The 20807-nt window shown below is 48.8% G+C and overlaps 1 protein-coding gene across 1 annotated transcript in view; it reads left to right on the top strand.

Annotated features, from left to right (window-relative positions):
- Nucleotides 1-2260: 2260 nt before the first annotated feature.
- The window catches only part of LOC138526619 (beta-2-glycoprotein 1-like), a 145546-nt gene continuing 126999 nt past the window's right edge, over nt 2261-20807 (top strand). Inside the window, exon 1 of the mRNA XM_069637366.1 lies at nt 2261-2366. Coding sequence (XP_069493467.1) covers nt 2297-2366 — 70 coding nt within the window. The 5' untranslated portion in view covers nt 2261-2296. The remainder of the gene's footprint in view (nt 2367-20807) is intronic.

Here is a 20807-nt window from a genome sequence, read left to right as displayed (position 1 = left end):
GCATTTTTTATTCTGCGTGCAGGCACGCACAGTGTCCTTCTTGGCACGCAGACCCTGCGGGATTTCTGCACACATTTCCATGAATCATGCATACTTAGGTGTACTAAGATGCAAAGTGTCTTTGCACTGCTGAAAAGTGACGGTGCACTGCTGACACAAACCCTGATTCATGGAACTGTGCAAATTCAAAGTCTATTTTTGCAGTACAAAATGACTTTGGACTGACTTTGCACTCCAAGAATCCACTTTGCACAGTTCCATGAATCAGGGTTTGTGTCGGCAGTGCAAAGTCACTTTTCAGCAGTGCAAAGTCACTTTGCACCATGAAAAATATTCTATGAATCTGCCCCTACTTGTATGCATAATTTACTATACTAATTGCATACATACTTAGGTGTACTAATTGCGTGTGTATTTAGCTGTACTCATTGTGTGCATACTTAGCTATACTCATTTCTCATAGACTTAGCTACACTAATTGCACACGTACTTAGCTAAAATAATTGCACACATACTTAGCTATACTAATTGCACGCATATTTAGCTGAATTATTAACTGTGTGCATACTTAGCCAAACTAATTGCGCACATACTTAGCTATACTAATTGTGTGCATATTTAGCTGTATTACTTGCGTACATATGTAGCTGTACTAAAGTTTAGCATGGAGGGTCCGTGCTGTCAGAATCTGATGCTGTAAGTCAACGTTTTAAAAGCACATCTCTGCGGTCCACTGACTCATCACACAACCAACAGCCCACTGATTCAAGGAATTATCTGCGTGGAAAATCAGGACTTTGCGTGCCATTCTGCACGCAAAACCCTGTTTGTTGATTCATGGAATCGACAAACAGGGCTTTTCCGGGACTTGAGTGGACTTCGCACAGGTCTGGCATGCCTCTTCAACAGGGGTTTTGCTAGGGGGGGCTAAGGGGACTATAACCCCTGATCTTTTGGTTGTAGCCCCGGATAGAATCTCAGGCGCTACAGCCAAAAGACTAGCTAGCCCCCAGTCCAAACAGTTCCGACATCAGCTTAGCCCCGGGTCTTTTCCAGACCTAGCAACTCCCCTGCTCTTCAAGCAGTTGAGCGCCTTGCGTGAAACTCCACGCAGAGTATGGATTGGGCCATCGCAGAGTTCAAAATATGGGGCGGAACATGCAAAATGATGAAGAACAAGGGGAAATGTGGGCGTGCTGAGGGACAACCTGCTGCAAAGAGAGCACAAGCCACAACTGCACAGAACAAATCATATTCACGGATCTGACCACGCAAACTCACGTCAGGGAAATGAGCATGCAATGATCCCAATCTAACCGCCACCGGAAGGCAGACGTACAGACACATGCGCATAGGAATCACTGCGCAGAGGTAAGATCACATGTTGGATTTAGGGGTGTGCGCACACAGCCGTGGTTCTGAACAGATTTAGGGGTGCATGTAAGCAGTCTAGCAGGGTGCAGGCATGGTGTCTGGGGTTCACACGCAGATTGACTGTGAAATTACTCGAGTTATGGAACATGGTGCGCATGTTGTGGGGGTGCTGTGAACAGTTACGGGGACTGTACACAGTGTCGCCAGGGTGTTGGCTTGGTTGCGGGGGACCCCACTGAGGAATACCGGGGTGCATGAGTTTGCCCCTGAGGACCGCACATCGGTAGGTATTAGTGACAATATTTGATTTGCGGGGGGCGTGTCGGGGACATTCCAGATGTGACTTGCGCATGTGGTTACTTTGCAGGGAAGATTCCATGAATACGAGGATCACGCACAGGTGCCTCATGCGCGAAGTGGCACGCAATGTCCATCTCACTGTGCAAACTTTGCGGGGCCTATGAGCACGTTTCTATGATTCAAGCCCTAAAAGAAAAACGCACCACGCTTCCCAAAAATGATGAATATTGTCTCTCAGTCACGTTAGCAGTAATCTGCTAGTTATGCCATTATAAAAGCCTCCTTGTTACTATGTGTGACCTTTTCTCTATACTCAGTGGTTGTGACATGAGCCTGTGTTTGTTGATGTTTTCAGAACATGTTTAAACAAAAAAAAAAAGCTACATAGGGTCAAAGTTTCCCAGGAAAGTGTAAATGCTGCCCACTTGTCAGCATGCCCTTTGGCACGAGTTCCTCGGATGCTCTGATCTGCACCGCCCCCTCCTCTACTTCTCTCAAACCTCTCCCCAGCGGAGTTACTCATTGACAGCCCTCTGTTAGAAATACTCCCGCTTCCAAGGACTGGGGCTACAAACGTGGACTTGCCTTCAACGCACCGACCTCTGGAAGGACCGGAAGCAGCATGTCCTACTCCACGAACGTCCTTCCTCTGAGCGCCATCTTTCTCCTGTTACATCTAACATTGGGGCAAGGTAGGTCGCCTATGTCAGGGCTTCTCCTGAAAGCCACTTAAAGCTGCCTTCGAAACAGGTTACTCTCCTTTTCTCAGGGGCACGCGGGTCTCCAGACACCCCCTGGAAAAAACAAACTCTAACCATGTTGACACCCTTTCAATGGCACTGCCCTAAATTCTGGGCCAGCCCACAACCCAGAAAAATCATACATTGGCTTCCCTGCCTTCTGTTGGGTACTTCCGGAAATCAAGTTGACCTTTGTGTCATCGGAGGAGCCCCAGTGGTCCTTGTTTTTGGCCAAACCCTATGTTACAGTTAGAACGAGGTTGTCTGTTCACATATGCTGTATATCGATGGCCTGGCCTCTGTCTTGGTAGACCAAAAAAAGAGGCTGTGCGATGCGGGGTTGGGACTTGGTTATCAGCTGCAAGTTTTCGTACATTGTCAACATATGTGCAAGGTGCCTGCCTGTTCAATTGACTCCTTCTCCCTTGAGTACATCCGAGGTGCCTTTTGTGTTCTCCAATGAGTGAGCGTTGGGCTACCTTATAATTTCGTCTATGGTGGCCTTTGGTGTTTACTCTCCACAACATTCTAAAATATGAATATTACTATTTACACAATGCACACCATAAACTGAACCGATACTTGGCTTTTAAAGAGCAGGCATTTATGCATTATTATTAGCCAACTCAACAAAACGTATTTGATCAACTTTGAACTGAGGGCAAGCTCAGTCGCCAACGACAGTATTCAGGCCTGTAACATAGAAGCTGCACAAAGAGCTCTGCAACACGGGCTGAATCCACTGGGTTACCTTGTTGGCCGTTGAAAGGGCCTCTCATCGCAACGTTAATGCCACAGTGACGAGGCACAACATCTGCTGTATCCACTCAATCCATCACAAGCAGGTGTGGGAGCTACACAGACGTTGAAGTGGGCGGGAACTAAAGGGTACGACGTTCCTCCGCTTTTTGGAAAAATCACCCATCGTTCTCATACTTTTTGTCATTTGAGAGCCATTCCTAGACGGCAGAGGAAGTTCATGTTTGTTTTGTGTGCCCCCCTTACACGTCACATCCCATCGAGGTACCTTGCAGCCACTGGCTTGCTGTTTGTTTATTTTAATAGTCTGCTCGGGGTATTAAGCCCATCCCCAAGCCCACTCATAACCCTGCTTCAGCAGTGATCAGCGTGTGTCTTGAGCAACCCATTAACGTGAAATGTCTACAGACACAGCAGTGTTTTTAGGTAATGGGTGGGTGGTAGTACTGGCTTTAGTCTCTGGCATGCATGTGAATGGTGGGCGCTTAGAAAGGGGAGGGTGCATGAAGCTGTATGCTTTGGGGTGGACAAGGACTGAAAGTAATGGTGGTCGTTTAAGATTCATTTTCTATCACTGTGTTTCTTTCTCTCTGTAGTAACACACCGTGGTGGCCGGTGGAGCGGAGGAAACGCAGGGCTTGACTGTGGGGAGGAGGATGGTATGCCCAGGGGCCTAGCATTCTATTGAAGGTTGGAGGGTGTGAAATCCCCCTCAATTGTGGAGCCTAGTCGGGCTTCTAAGCACTGGCCGGTTTGGGAGGCTGTGAGTGAACTTATCAAAGTCTCATCTCCAGTGGTAGCTTTAACGTGAATGTGCCACGAGGCCAGTGGTCGAAGTGAGCAGGAACGGTCGGGAGCAGCGTCCCACTATTTTTATGTTTTACTGTTAACAGCTCCACTACGTTTTGCAACCATTTCCGCCATTGACAGCTGTTCTTTGCGACGTTAAAGCACACTTCTCCACTTTACCATTAGAAACAGTTACAGCTAAACTAGGCTGACCAGGTGTCCCGGTTTTGCCAGGAGTCTCCTGGAATGTGGTGCTCTGTCCCCCTTTCTCGAGATTATGTTTCCATTGGAAACTGCAGTGCTCCCGGTTTTTTGTAGTAGGCCTTCATAGCTGGCAGGCAGCAATGCACAATCTCACACAGAAGAAATGCTGCAGTTTACAACTTAAGATAGTGTTAGTTTGTGATGAATTAATTATAATATGCGCTTATTTGAACAGCAACACTTACACCCCCTTCTCCTCCAAACGCTGCTGAAGTGTAGTGTCTTGACAGCCACTTTCAAGAGTTAGTCCTACTTAGTTGCCCTGTCCCGGTTTTTTTACTTTTTAAATCTGGCCACCCTAAGCTAAACTAAAATCTGTTTCAACTCAAATGGCTGTCAACCAGCATGACTGCAACCCTTGAAAAATGTGCTGCAGGTTGATCCTTGCCTTCCTACTCTGTCGCCAGCCAGTCACAGTTCCACTACTTTTTTGGTACACTCCTGTAACTGCGCGAGGCAGCAAATAATAGAACATGACTGCGAGGACACGGGTTTAATCAGTGACCCTTTCACATGGTAGATTCAAAATCTTCCTAGTAAGTGCCTACTGTCAACGTGGGGGGCGGGGGAGAGAAGGGGTGATCTGCATTTTAAAACAAGATCCCCACCACACTGTGGAGTTAAGGTCAAGTAAATCATGGCAACACTTCACTTAGCAATTTGCCTATTTTAACATAAACATACGTTCTTTGTCAACTGCACAATTTATTCACAACATATGCAACAACAGGCCGAATGCCGTTACTATTCAATTTAAAAGACTATGAAAATGCGCTGGTTCCGACGCGTCATGCTATCCTTTTTAGTCTGGGTGTGCATCATTGCTTATTCGGAAATCTCCCGTGATCCACTTCCGGGTGAATCATCTCTGTGATGGGATCCACTTAAGCGGTGCAGAGCGAATACAAATGTAGCCAGTGAGTTTCTGGCAAAACAGTCTCGGTGCTGTTGGTGCAAACAGGATTCCAACCACGCTGAAGAGGTCAGCAGATGTCCCGTCGTCAAGGTGATCGCTTTGTCACCATGTGACCATCTCTTGCACCGTTGGCATCAAGATGTCATGGTGCTCCTTGTTTACCTGGACAGCCTGAGCAATGCCTGAAAGGCACAGAGAGACTGGTGGATCTGGCCCGAGCTCAAGGCCCCGGCGCGAGATATGCTCCCATATCGCCCCACGCACAGGAATTGGCTCACATCCAAACTCCCAAGGGATTGTCTTCAACTTCCAAAAATCACTGCCCCATTGCATCAGCCTGCAATCCCTGCTCCGTTGAACAGGCCTGCCAAAACCATTGACCCAGCGAAATCCCCGAATCACAACAACGTTTACTACAGCCGCCAATGCCCGCGTTCTCTCTCTCTCTCTCTGTCTGCGTGATTACTGTAATTCCCTTACTGGATTCTGAGATTCTGAATTGCGTGCCCTGGATATACCTGAAAACATGGCCATTAAATCTATGGGCTCCCAAATATATTTTAAATTGTTGTGCATCACTCACAAAGCGGTTCATTTTGATATACCCAAATACCTGCAGAAAAGGCAAGGCTGCCCACTACAATCCCTGGTGTGTAGGGTAATCCTCCAGATTCAGGCCGCAATTTATGTTATCATGGAAGGAGGGTTGCTAGAGGGGTCGAGTAATACATATTTGCCTAGGATTAGATCCTCAGGAATAAAAATAAACTGCACTATGTGTAAAGACAGACACCTGATAACTGATTTGTGGGTCAATTCAATATTATGACTTTGCCACTCTAGCAATAGTCTTTTGCTAAATAGGTTAATCCTGATTTGACACCTGCGTTCCTAGACAAGGACTGCCTGTGATCAAGAAGAACAGCGCTTGCAGGAACACCATCTTGATTGTACACATCATCGCCAAGTGCAAACAAATCCGCGCCACTGTTGTCGCTTTCTCAGTAGCTGGGGTAGCACTTCCTTTCACGCCCTTACTCCGACGACGCTGGATCTCTCTGCACCCACACAAACAAAACTTACAGGCCAATTGCCACCCGGGAAGCAACTTCAGGCATATTTCTTCCTAGAATCCCTCAAACCTCCTGCTCTTTCCCAAACTACACGGACCACCCTCCACACATGATGTGTTATTTAAACAATCTTGACATAGTCCGGAGGATCCAACGGTATGAAAGTGGTGTTACGTAAAACCATAGGGCATGTGTGTTCTAATCAAAATCATTAAGGTATATGTTGATTTATGCATAAGTTAGAGTATCAGATGTTTCTGGGGAAGAGGTGCGTCTGGAAAAACTTCCTATGTTAGGAGAGGTTGTGTTCCAGTCTCAGATGCAAGGAACATCATACCAGGACTGTGCTCCCAGACGGCCAAAGCCTTTATGCAGGGGTGTAATTTTATGGGGGGGACAAAGGTCTGTCCCCCCCAACTTTTGTGGCCACATTTGTGTCCTGTTCATTTGGCAGGGGCCTGTTTCCTTTAGATGTCATGCCCCCCCGAACATTTTCAGAACAGTTACTCCCATGACCTTATGCCTGCTGAGTTTGAGATTAAACCTGGGGAGGTAAGAATTTCCAAACAAGAGGATCAGAGATTTGTAACCTTATAGGATATTCTGGCACAAACTAGACCACACGTGTTGTTTGATTTCAAAATAGGGGTAGCACAGGCATAAACTGGGGCATTAATATTAATAGGAGCACGTGTTATGTCCTCCTGAAGAAGCTAAAGGTTGAAGATGGTTTTCTTGGGGACTCCCATATAGGAGGAATTACAATAGTCAAGTTGTGTCCTGATGAGGGCTCTGGCGGTGGAAACAATTTTGTTTACCTTCTTTGCTTGAATATCCTGATATTGTGTCTCGAAGAACTAATGATATAGTCGTGTGGGCAGACACATTGAGCTGAGAATCAAATTGGATGCTAAGGGCTTTTAGTTTGGGTAGAATTGGAATAACCACTAAATCGATTTGAAATGATGGAGGCTGAAGGATGAATTTCTGGTTATTGGCAGAGGGGCTAATGATGGCTCGGTCTATATGGACTTGGTTAAGGGACCAAACCTGATTTGCGTACTGTCTTTCCCCTTCTGGGATGGCATCGCAGGTTGCAAGATGAAAGGGCTTGCCCAAAACTATGCCAGCGGTGGTGATTCATTCAAAACCTTCCAGCCATCAACCTTCTCTTTTACTATTAAGACTAAGCCACCTGTCGTCCATCCATAGCTTGATGCCGCTGAAAATGGAGCAAAGCTTGGCATTAACGTAAGTAACAGTTTCCAAAAGTTAGAAATACATATTAGGATTGTTTGTATTGCAGTCGTAATCCACTTTCATGGGTCATTTTCGGGTCTCACAAAAGATTATTTAGGGCATTATTAATATAATTGTTCTTGTATAACGCGGGATTCAAACCTGTGTTGCTCTGCATTGTCCTGCGTCCAAGACAAACGCCTTGCCCCTGAGCTATCCTGCCTCCAAAGGACTCGTGAGCTGAGGCGTATCAGTGTGGGTAGTAATGTCTACATTAGCAGTGCAGTTTCCATGCCATTGAAAGTAGTTAGACGATTTGGGAGGAATTAACCAAACCCTTGCAGTGCCCTGTACAACATATTAGCCACAGGACACAGACTATCCAGGGCTGTCTGTTCATCGAGGTTTTCGAGCACAGAAGAGAAGTCAAGGGTGATCAAAAGAGCATTGCAGTGTTGGTCAATGTGCCAGGGTAGTTCTTCTTGAATGTCACTCAATGCAGTCTTGGTGCCCGGGATGGACAGAAGCCAGGCGGGCTGCCCGTCTCCCAAGCAGTCATATGATTCAACACAGGCCTATAGCTGCCACATTGCCATCCTTTCCAGAACTTGGATAAGGAAGAGAGTCATAGCAATCGGATGGTAGATAGCAGATATGTCCAGTTCCAGAAAAAGGGGGTTTCATTAAGGGGACGGTGCAGAACATGTCCAGACTGTCAGCTGCTACACCCTGCCCTAGTGAGTTATTAATGAAGTGAGTAATGTATTAGTAGATTGCTTCAATAGATTCTTCAAAAATGAAGATGGCGCAAGGGGTTCAGGACATAAGGTGGTGTTCTTTCTTAAACATTACCTTGTGTTTCATCAATGTTTGCTTCACGAAAACCTACCATCGGGTACTGGAGGTGAGGACGGTGCCCTGACATTAGTGCAGACGGATAGAAGCAGATGTTTTTCTAGGGGGCAAATGAGATGTTTGGATAATGTTCCTTTGGGAGTTGTGTTCTCTAGATGCTTGTGTACTTCTTGAATCCTTGCCATCGGGGCTTAAGCAGTAGAGTGATAGTTTATTGTCAAGATATGTTTTCATCATTGTAAAAGAACATGTTTAGCCTTACTGAATGCTAAATTGTATTGATGTCTGATTCCAGCAAGTAGGGTGGTATTAGGGTTCACAACCACTGGCACTCTAGATGTTTGTTTAGGTTACAACTCCCATCAGTCCTAACCAGCATAGCCAAAGGTGAGCGATTATGGGAGTCGTAGTCCAAAACATCTGGAGAGCCGCAGGTTGCAAAACCCTGTTCTGTCATAGGTACTAGCAACACCCCCTCACAAACTTCTCTGTGGTCAGTGTCTTTATCCACTGTCCCAAATGTGTTTATTGGACTGAATGTTCAATGCCCTTTCTTGGAAATCATTAAGACATTGCATCATCCACGTGGTATTGGTTCAAATGCATAACTGAATATATAAACCTAAATGTGTGAGATCACAGATGACAGACAGTGGATAGTGTGGTGCTTCCTAAGGATGTCCCTGATGGGCGGGTGCCACCAACAATGGAAGAGGAAAAATAAGAAACCAGGGCAGCCTCTCCCAGCACCTTGTCTATCATCTTATTTGTGTATATAATACAGGTAACAAACAATACCCCAAGGCAGACCACTGCAGAGGTAAGCCTTTCTCTACTGTCTGGGGCAGAACACATTTATATAAATATAAGGAAGAGACAGGTTAACACAATCTTCATAACATGTTGTTATAAGGTGACAGTGTTATCTCTCATCCTACTGCATAGTCCTGATAAAATTGACTCAGTAGACATTAATAAAATCTCATGATCCAATGTATTTTGTCAACATGACATATACCAAAAAATCTCTAATAATTCTAAACTTCATTCATTAATGTCACCCAAAAAACTGATTTACAAATACAAGCAGAAGAAATAACAATACAATTACACATCACTTACAATACAAATAATGTAAAACGTTCTCAGAAAGACACAATCAGACAAACAATGACATCTCATTCCAAATAATGTGTCCAAATTTCATAATCTCAACATGTTTCTTTCCCTAACACCACGTCGGTTGGACATTCATGAGGGGATGTCCTTATTAATTCGTAGTAATATTCCTTTCTTGCTACCCTCACTGTCCCGACAAACAGAGGGCTGGGCAGCTATGCTTTCAAGGGATTCCTAAATAGTATGTAGTCAATTTCTGCCCATAGGTTTGTGTCCTGTGTGTTCCATTGGGTTGTCCAACTCCAGGTCTGAAGAGCTGGATCCATGTTAAATTTTCAGGATAACCTGCATTAATATTCATGAGATAAATCTGCATACAATGATTCTAAGGGCTATCCTGAAAACCTGTACGTTTTCCAGCCCCCGAGGCCTGGAGTTGGAAAACACTGCCTCAGGCGCCCATGCATCTGCCTCCATGATCTTTTTTTCTTTTAAGTAACTGTTGAAATGGTGGAGCTCTTAGTCTTGGTTGGGATGCAGAGGATGGCAGTTTTGCAGGGTATCCCGCACCACCAACTCATTAAGGTCTATGGACGATGCAGACTACATGGAATTCAATTAAAGGCCCCACTGCAGCCAGTGCAGAGCTTTAGAGGCAGTCTTCATGTGGTTTCATTTTTGGACTTTGAGGTTTGGTCTCGGTTTCTGGTTAAGGTATTCTGTGCAGTGCTTCCATCAAGTTCCTCGGGTGCCCGGCGTGAGCTGTATTAGAGCACTCAAGAGTGCCATCTCCAAGGTTCTGGCCGGATTGTTGAGTAGAAGCACTTTCCACAGCATTGAGAACAGAAACTGCATGACCTGGACCAGAGAACGTATCTATGACACAAGGATACGATCAGTGTCAAAGGCGATTTGTGGAGTCGTGGTTTTTTCTGGTGTAGTGAGGGCGGTCCCAGACAGTCTGACCAGCCGGAAGGAAATGTCTCGCATGTCGGTTTCAAAGCACAGGAATCTCCATTTTAGCTCAGTTCAAAGGGAGGAACCTCTCTCTCATCCAAAGGCAGACGTGGTCGAGCATTTGGTGATATGCTTCTGGTGACTGGTGTCATTCCCAAGTTGGATAGGAATTTGGGTTTCACTGGCACACATTTGGAAATGTGTCTGGTACTGTCCTAGTATCTGTCAGCAGGCATAAGTAGATGGTGAACAGCAGGAACGATAGGGAGAGCTCCTAGGGCAGGCAGTATGATGCCCGCTGCGAGGAGGCCATTGCTGTTTCAACACAAGCTTCTTATGTTTATCATGGGCACGGCTAGTGCAAAGATGTATACTGCCCCAGGCAAAGTGACATTTTTTGCACCGCCTACACCATATGATGGAACCAAAATGGTGCCTCTTAGATAGGGGAGGACTGCCCTATGGGGAACTCTGGAGATTTCCCGGTAGGCCTCTGCACCCTGTGCCTCTTTTGTGTGATATTTCCAAATTTTCCCATAGGAACCGGGTTGGGCTTGCTGAAAATGTGTAATATGTGGCCACTTGGACATTTATTCCCAGGGCCTATTTTGGTTCCCAGTCCATCCCTGCTTGTGGAGCCCTTCTGTTGGATGTGCCCTGGGCAGCTGGCTGCGGTGGCACTGGCCCTGTGGATGGGATGGCAGTTGCCAAAGCCCCCTCCCCCCACTCCCCCCCGCCGAGGGTCTGAAGTGGGTTTCTTCAAAGGATGAAACTCATCTCTATGGAAACGGGACATCTTCTTGAGGCCTGTGGCACGGGCTCGTGCGTGGAGACAAATTCCTTGATGCAAGTTTCCAGGCGGATTAGAAATGATACTGCGAAGCCCGGCAACGGCTCGAGAAGGCTGCTAAAGGGCCAGGCACAGGGCATGTCTCGCGCCTCCACGGGGACACGGTATCTCCTTCTTTCATCTGCTCATATCCACCCCCACTGCGGCCCCCATCTACCAGAAGCTGAAAAACTGGGATGGTGTCCCTGCCTCCTTCTTCCCATCTGTTTGCTCCGGAGGCATCGTGCCCAGCATGTCAGGCTGCAGCCAAGATATGGCTGCTTTGCGTGCAGCATTAGCATGCCAGAAGCATGCCAGGCAGAGTGCAGATCAGGGCCCGGCTCGTGCAGGACTGGCCTACGAGGAAACCCTTATGTTTCTCAGCATGCTGGTGCCACTGAAGGGCTGGTAGGTCTGGGACAGAGTCAGTCATATCGGCCCTATACAGGCTGCAGCTGGCGAGGGCATCTTAGCATCCTCCCATCAGCAGGCTTCCCTTGTGGGCAATGGATGCCAACTTTTGAGTTTGAGGGCACAGACAGAAATGACATTGTGAGTATGAGGACCAGCGAAACAAGACAGCCCAACCCGACCCCTGAGTAAAAAGCCAGGCACCCCCAGAAGAGGATTCTTTTAAACAGTCGGTCAAAGTACTGCACTGTTGAGCACCTTTTTCAGTAAAAAGAGCAAAAATAAAAAAAACAAAGGATTCAAATGAGAAATTTCAATTCCTCAGATACAGCTTGCCCTCTATAAATAGCTAATGTTATTAATACAAATGGAGCAATTCTGGGGACTATTAAACAATGAATGAGTGAGCCTTTCACTTTCATGCCTGCAGGGGGCCCTGGTGGCATCTGGGCTGGAAGACGGCATGGAGAACGACTGGCGCATAGCCTCCACAGAGGAGGAGAGGGTCGCCAAAGTGCCCGACACATGTACGAGACCCCCGACCACGACCGCTCCCAACTGGGCCACGTTGGCACGGTGCTCTTCGTGATGACGTGCGTGCTCCCCCCGGGAAGCACGCACCTCATCACGAATGACACCCGTGCGCAACGCGACACCAATCAGGACCTTCTCCATACGGCCAGGGGTCCCCTCGTCCGCAGGTGGAGGGGAGTCAGATGACATGGACATCCCCCCTACCTGCGGACGGGCCTGGGATTGGGCATCACTGCTGGTGCATGGTGGTGCAGTCACAGTGTCAGGGACAGTGACATGCACAGGCACCTCCACGGCGACCTGTGCTGCCTCCTGCCCCTGCCCCTGGACTGCACCACTTGCACCAGCAGGGATGCCCCCACCAGGCCCCATGTGCAGCTCAGTAGCGGCCTCCTCCTCCTCTGTGGAAACCACCAACCTGGATGGCTCCACACTGTCTTCCGCCGTTGCAAGCCCCTGTGGGGGCTCACCCACCCCTTCCGCTGCAGCCGTGGGGGCATCCCCGCCGCTTTGCTCCACAGCGCCGTCTCCGCCCTCTTCTTCACTTGGCGCTGTGTAGAGGGAGACATAGAACACAAGCATCAGGGTACTGTACAATGGTCCCCTAGACAGGAAGCAATAGCAGATGAGTGGCACTGTCAAAGATCACTTCCATCATGTCCCTCCACAACACATGGGTCAGTGCAGGTAAAACACATGCAATAACAGGCATGGTGCATGCTATGGACATCAGCATACATGTCCAAGGGATTCTTGAAACATACAATGTTGTTTTGGAACTCACATGCATCATGGGCCATGCCTATCACATGCACACACTTCACCCTAGTTTCATCCATCTGGCCTCGTACACCACAGACACAGTGGATACAAGGATGACTAGGCTGCATCAGTGAACCTGAACATTTCGACAGACATGTGTCATGCATCCCTGGCATTCACAAGTCACAGACACGCAGGTCAGACACACTGACATGGACAGCATACATGTACATGGCATCAGCACCCATCCCTCACCCCCACCCATGTCCAGGAACAGAGACTGGCATGCTCTCATGTGGCCCTTCCGCATAGGGCACCCCATGTTGCATTTGAACACATGCACCAACCGTGTGGTTCACACATTACTGGTCTCACATGCATGACGTCCCTGCACACACACATGCATACATGGCCTATGTCACACATACAGGCAAGTATCAGACAACCAGCACACTGCGACATGCCCTGTCTCACACAGCAATGCTTGGCCACTTACCGCTCCACTCCAGACGGGTCTGCCTCTCAAGGATCTGGGCGTGGAGCGCTGGGCCTACGCATTCCAGGACCCTCAGCTGGATGGTACTCATGCGGCCCCGGCCCCCCTCCACGAGGCGCCGGGCCTTCAAGAGGGTCCTGGACCTGCAGTCATCCCAGCGCTTCTTGACATGTTGGTAGTCGCGGACTGCCACCTCCTGCGCGTTGATGGCTGTCACGATGTCCGTCCAGATCCGAGTCCGTCCTTCCTTGTTGGCGCGCGTACTTCCGACGAGGGCATCATACTGCCCCAGGACTTGCTCCACCAGGACACCAACTTCGGTGGCAGTGAAGCTGGTGCCCCTCTGCCTCTCTGGCCGGGGGTTGCCAGTGGTGCCAGATGTTGCAGTGCCCGACATGGCAACCCCAGAGGCAGGAGTGGGTGGGCAACTGGGTCCTGGGGCTGGGCTGTGGAGCGATGGTATCCCAGTCGGGAGTCTTCTGTTCCAGCAGGGGTGGACACAGCAAATGGACCCCTGCAGATGGCTGATGTGCAGGCACCAAATGGCAGGGCACGGTGGCAGCAGGCAGGCAGGCAGGCAGGCAGCAGCAGATGGCTCGTGGGAAGCTGCTCGGGGCTCTGGGGGGCAGTAATTCGGCCTTTTGGGCAGGAGTGTGGTCTTCTGTGTGCCTACGCCTGGCCAGCTTGATACGGAGTGATTTGACACGTGAAATTCTTGCACGTCTGCGGGTAATTCGAGGAAAGGCCCTTAGCGCGTAAGCGCGTCAGCACGCATACGCGATTTCATTGGACCAAAGGCCCTTAGCGCGTCTGTGACGTTTCACGCACGGGCGTTTCCCTGGCAGGGCTTGTAGATCCCACGTGCCTTTACATTGCTCTGTACGTGCTTTTCGTGGGGTGCGGTGCGTGTGTTTTCCAGCCGTTGGGGTTCACACGCTATTACTTCACAGCGGGTGTTGGCTACGCGTTCTTCTACACGCAAGGCAGACAGTGAGTGGTAGCTCGCTCCCCCAGGCCGATCGCGTGTGAAACTTCCTGTGCACCCCTGAAATACACGTAGCCCGCTCCCCCAGGCCTGATCGCGTGAAAAACTTCACGCGAACTCCTGAAATACACGTAGCCCACTCCCGCAGGCCCGATCGCGTGAAAAACTTCACGCAAACCCCTGAAATACACGTAGCCCGCTCCCCCAGGCTGATCGCGTGTGAAACTTCCCACGCACCCCTGAAATACACGCAGCCCGCTCGCACACGCCCGATCGCGTGAAAAGTTTGTGTTGTCATGCGGATGGGTGTGTAAGTGGACTTTATCCATCTTGAATAAAGACTGGGTGGATTTAAGTGATAGAAAAAGAACCTGTTACTTGATATAATTCAGAATGTTTTTTTACCTAAAATGTAGTGTGGCCAGACAAACAAGCTTGGAGTTTTATGTGCTTGCAGGTCGCAATCCAAAGCTTATTGTAGATATCAGATATTTAGCAAGTTACAGCAAAATCCACTACGGAAAAATAAGCTGTGTATTTACAAAAAACAACTTACCTCCCAATATAGATTCACTCCTCGTGGGGCCATTGATTCAAGCTGATCGATCCAGTGGATCTCCCTTTGCTGCATCAGTCTATTTAAATGGTCACCCTTTCTAGATTGGCAAACATGTTCCAAAATGATTACTTGTATTTGTGCGATAGTGTGTCTTGACTGATTGAAGTGCTAAGCAATTGGAGATTTCTCCGACGCTTGTCTGATGTTGGATTCATGTTCTACCCAGCGTGTTTTGGCTTTCCTGGAGGTCATTCACACGTAATAGAGCCCACAGGGGCATTTAATGCCATACACTACATTCTTTGTGTCACACGTAGAAGTGTGGTGTAGAGCACTGTTGTAACCTTTGTGAGGCTGGGTGATGACATTGCCTTTGATGACGTTATGACAATTATTGGCAGAAGGGGCCAATTACATTACATTAAATGTGGATGTGTTTTATTAGGCTATGTTATCTTATGTTCATTTATACCACGCACCTCTACCACCCAAGAGCAGTTTCCAGACTGCAGAGTTTCAGAGCCAGAAGATAGAAAGGGGCCCCTCCTTGCCTTTTCTTCATGTAGTTTGGGACTCTGACTAGTGCAGCATTGCTGACGCTGAGTGTCCTTGATGGCGGGTAATGCAGCACTAGCGTTTTTTTTTTTTGTTGCATGAACTTTTTTTATTTTTTTATTTACATGTTTATTAATTTTATATATAATACAACATAAATTCATAAACATTACAAGAACTAAAATATACAACTAGGTTCATCACAATTAGGGTACCCAAAACCCTAAAAAGAGAAGATATTACCATTTCACACCTACAGCAGATAGACCAGATTGACAGCAATATTACTAATCTAAAAATCTGCCCCAGATTTCATCAAATACATTCATTTTCTTGTCCCTGTAAAGGATTCTTGTTAATGGTGGACCTTTTCCATGATTTAAGCGATGGGCAATGCGGAGGGTTTTGGAATATATCCCTTTTCTGAACTGGAAGCCAGTAAAGGGTGCGCAGTGCTGAGGAGATGTGCTGAAATCTTTATATGTTGAGGAGCAGTGTGGCCACTGCATGTTGGCCTCTTCGTAGTGTTCCCACGAGGTAGCCCGGTAGTCTGAGGTGAAGGCTGCTTGCGTAGGTCAGTCTTGTTAAAACTAGAGATACGCAGCCGTGGCTCTGTGTGGCCGTTAGGTACGAGGTGGCAAAAGGTGCACAGCTCGAGGAATCCGTTTCTGGCAATGGCTCGCGCCTGTGGTTCGAGTGTAAGAGCAGTGACCATTGTTCTGCAGGCGTTTCCTACCATGAGAGACGGTATTCTCTCCCTCGACCTTTTAGGAAATTTGTAATCGTACATTTTAAGTGGTAATTAAAGCTCAACAGAGTATAAACGAATTAGCTATTTTTTGCTATCTACGAATTGGCCATAGCAAATCAGCGACATCAGTGTGTTAAAAACCAGAATAACTTCAACTTTACTAAACATAAAAAACAAGGTGCTCCAGGGCGTCCACCTCGAGCTGTTTCGTATTGCCTGTATAGCAAATTAAGTCACTACCCACCAAAACGCACAATAGTGCAGCACCTGTTTATGAAGGCCTTTCCGGCTTTCCCTGTAACGAACGACCCGTCATTACAAACTATACACAATTTTGAAAACCCTGATGCGCATCAGGGTATGAAAACTGTGTAAAACTTCAAGCTGATGCTGCCATCATGTGGTTGTATGTGAGAATAGACATAGAACAGTGTTCTAAAACACATACGCGGATATGAACGGTATTAAAGTGCTAGTGACTTGTTAAGTGCTCGCCTGAGAAAATTTGCCTGAGGACTGCGAGTCAGTGTTGTCATTCTGTCCGCACAAACCTGCACATAAGCGTGCCAAGCTGGTAAAAGACGCAGTGAGAAGAGAAATATCACTGTAGACACATGTCTTAACGTGTCTTGCAAGGGCAAAAAGCAGTCTTTTCCAAAAGCCAAACAAGGTGTTGCAATTCACAATCAGCATTTGAGACTGCAGTGTGGAACTGTGGCCTCTTGATAGCCACAGAAGTAAAGAAGGGGCGTCGACCTTCCAAACTTCCTTACAGCTCGCACCGGAACCCTTCAATGGCTAGTGACTGCACATGGAGCTGTGACGCATTGACTAGTTACCAACTGCACAGGGCAGGCGCAAAGAGAAATAGTACTTCAAGGAACGCTCCCACTGTGCTTGGAGACGATGCCCGCTATGGTGGTGCGGGTAGTAGCCACCTCAGGCAGTCAGCGCTTTAAATGGAAAAAACGTGTAGGTACTCACTAATCTAGGCTTTAAGTGGGCCTGGGTCTTAAAAATGCTCTCATGCCTGGGCCCAGCCGTGGGTCACTGACCCATTTCAATTAATCGCACACTGTGTGTGTCCCCTTCCATTTTCATAGTTCTCCATTTGTCTCACACGTGTGAGCCTCGCTCTTCATGTCTCACCAATATTTCTGGCCCTTTCTATTTGTCTCTCTCCCCGAACTCCCGGTCCAGTCATATTCTCACATCCCCCTTAACCATCTGAGCAAGTCACTCTTTTTTTCCTAGCCTGGCCTTTGAGAGAAGGATGCGCCGAAACAGCTCTGTGCTTCCATACAGACTCTCTCTGTAATGGTTTGCTGGTAAGCCATAAACTAATGCAACCATCTCTCAAAGCGCTCATCAATCACAGACCGATGTTTGCCCCGTTTTGATACCAATTTTGTGTTGTAAAAAAGTTGGCAGCTTTGAGAACGCCCAATGTTTGCAGGCAAGGCACTGTGAGATAAAAACTATTTGCAGAGGATCACGCACGTTGCTTAAGCGGTGAAGCTCGGATACTTTCACCACACAGTGGCCCTCATTACGACCCTGGCGGAAAGTGACTGACCGGACCGCCACAGCGTAAATAGCGTTTCCGCCATTGCACGATGGAGCAAAGTGCGGCTCATTCCGACCCATCGGGCACGAGCACCACGCCATGGCGGAAGTGCAAAGTCCGCGATGGCGGAAATGACCCCAAAACGGCCCACACCGCCGCCGTACGGCGCCCTAGGTGCAATACCGCCACCCATCTTAGCGGACACCGCAGTGAGCGCCAACCGGAAAGTACGGTGACCGTAAATCTACGGAAACAGAAGTAAAAGCATGGTCCCGGAACGGGAAACATCACGCCGTACACCTATAAAACCACTAAATCCACACAACCATTAAAAATACTACCCTGAGACACATCCCAACCCGTCATCCACCCTAGTGAAACCAAGAAAAATGGGAAAAGTAGCGAAGAAAGCGTGCGACCGCAAGCGGCAGGTCCACTTCTCCCGTGAGGAACTCACCGTACTCACAGAGACCCTCCAGGAGAATGCAGCCGCCGTCTTCTCCACGCAAATGACCAGGACGGCACTTGCGAACAAGAAGGCCATATGGGCCCTGGTGGCACAGCGGGTAAGTGCGGTGGGGACCGCACCCCGCAACCCACAGCAATGCAGAAAGCGATGGGACGACCTGTGGATACGCGTCCGTAGCATACTTTCTGCCAACCGCAACATTGCCACAGCCACCGGGGGAGGATCGGAATCACCCATCAAGTTGACCCCCTGGGAAGAAATCTGTGCCTCCACCATAGGAATGGAGAGCATAGAGGGAGTCGGAGGGATGGAGAAAGGAGTGCAGACATCCGAAGAATCAGGTAGGTGGCCCAAATAAAACAATGCCAAAACCACAATGTCCAATCATGTGAAGTACCACGTGCCCACATAGTGCAACAGTAACACATGTCAAGGAGAACGTCCACATACATAGGCCTGATAGCACACTTCAAAACTCACATCAAATACATAAATAATTAAAAATCCTAAAAACACCCTCTACACGTGCAGCAGGCACACCCTAACTGCAGGCTGCCAAACAACTGCACCCTCACTCCACACACAAATGAAACCACCTCCAAGGCCCCGACCCAAATCACCCTCAGGTACCACCCCAATGCATGTGATACATTGCCATTCCAATTCCCACAGACCCATTAATAACGCACGCCCTCCCTTACTCCACCACAGGGTCCGATCCAAACGACGTGCTCCAGGACACCCCTACCAGCACACCTGCAAAGAGGGCCAAGACCAACGGCCAAAGACCCTCCACCTCAGCTGCACGCATCAAGACACGGCAGCAGCACAAATCAAGTGGCAGCACAGAGGAGGGAACTCCAACAGGCACCCCAGCAGCCAGCATGCCCACACCACCACCACCACAGGTCCCCCCAATGGATGCCACAGTAGGCACTGCTTCTGGTGGCAGCAGCACCATAGGTGACACTGCATTAATGGCAGCATGCTCCGACACAGAAAACGGGGATGTCGAAGTCAGATCCATCCATGACCTGTCCCAATCCCCCTGTCTGTTCCATCCCGTACACCATGAGGATACCACGCAGGGGCACCCACAAGACGACGACTGGCCATCCCCCACAAGCCCTGTGGCAGGGCAACATGAGGCGAACAGCCACTCTGTGACACCACCGCAAATGGCCATGGCCCAGCAGAGGCAACAGTCCCTCGACCAGTTAATCGTGCAACAGCAGCAACTGGCCACGCTCCTCAAGGACCATGCCGATGAATGTGGGGGCACTAAGGCAGACATAGAAACATCAACTGAGACACTTAGGGCAGAAATGGAGAGAAGTACAGAGACACTAAGGGCACAAATGGAGAGTAGCACCGAGTGCCTGAGAGTCCAAATGGAGAGTAGCACCGAGAGCCTGAGAGTCCAAATGGAGAGAAGCACCGAGAGCCTGAGGGGGGAACTGCATGCGACGTCCAAAGACGTATGTGCCGAACTTGCCGCAGTGCGCCGTGTGCTCACTGAGCTCTCACAAACCCTTAGGGACATGCATGGACGTGAGCAGGCAGAGACATCATCCGTTGCAAGTTCCGTCCAGCGCAGCCCCCAACGTAGATCTGGGAGGAACCTGCGCTCCACAGGCAGGGGTGCCCCTGATACCCGCAGAGGGGGCTTGCAATAGCGACTGCCCACTGACAATGAGCATCTCTGGACACTGGTGTTCGGGGGGGAGGTAGGAGGGTGGAGGGGGGGTGTTGGGCTCACTTGGGTGGCGGGTCGATAGGGTGTTTAACATGATATCACATATGCCATAAACAATGCACGATCAACCAATGAGATGTGTGGACTTTGATCTTTGTGTACGAGGCCATTATAGGCGTACAGTCCATATTGTGCATGTACCAGACACACACAGTGCCACGAGTCCCGTGTCCATGTATCAGCCACCAGGCGTGAGTGCTAGAAGCATGCATCTATGAGATGCTGACGAATGTCACGGCCCTCCTGTGCCTCGCAGACTCCTTGAGGTGCTGCCACATCCCCACCCTCATCATGACCATCTTCAGGTGCTTGCAGTTCTGCGTCAGGGGGCATGGGCACATTTCTACGTACGCACATGTTGTGTAGCATGACACATGCCATCACCATCTTCGCAACCTTCACATGGCGGTACAGGAGTGCCCCGCCAGACTTGCTGAGGCACCGGAAACGAGTCTTCAGTAGGCCGAATGCCTGTTCTATGACTACACGGGTACGTGAGTGGGCATGGTTGTAGTCCTCCTCATGCTGGTCCCGTGGGTTCCGGACTGGTGTGAGGAGCAATCTCTTCAGTGGATATCCGGCATCACCTGTATGTGGACGATAAACGAATTATGTGGAATGCCATTGCTACGTACGCACCCCCCCCCCTTCCTGCCAGGTCATTGCCGCATCACATACCCCACATCATCATGCATGAAATGAGACTCACCGAGTAGCCAGGATCTGTTCCCTGCGTGTCGCTCCATGT

This window comes from Ambystoma mexicanum, chromosome 1q (genome assembly GCF_040938575.1).
Source record: "Ambystoma mexicanum isolate Mex_15411 chromosome 1q, UKY_AmexF1_1, whole genome shotgun sequence".
Taxonomy (NCBI): Eukaryota; Metazoa; Chordata; class Amphibia; order Caudata; family Ambystomatidae; genus Ambystoma; species Ambystoma mexicanum.
Note: the sequence above shows the minus strand (reverse complement) of the source record. Positions and strands in the feature narration are given on the sequence as shown.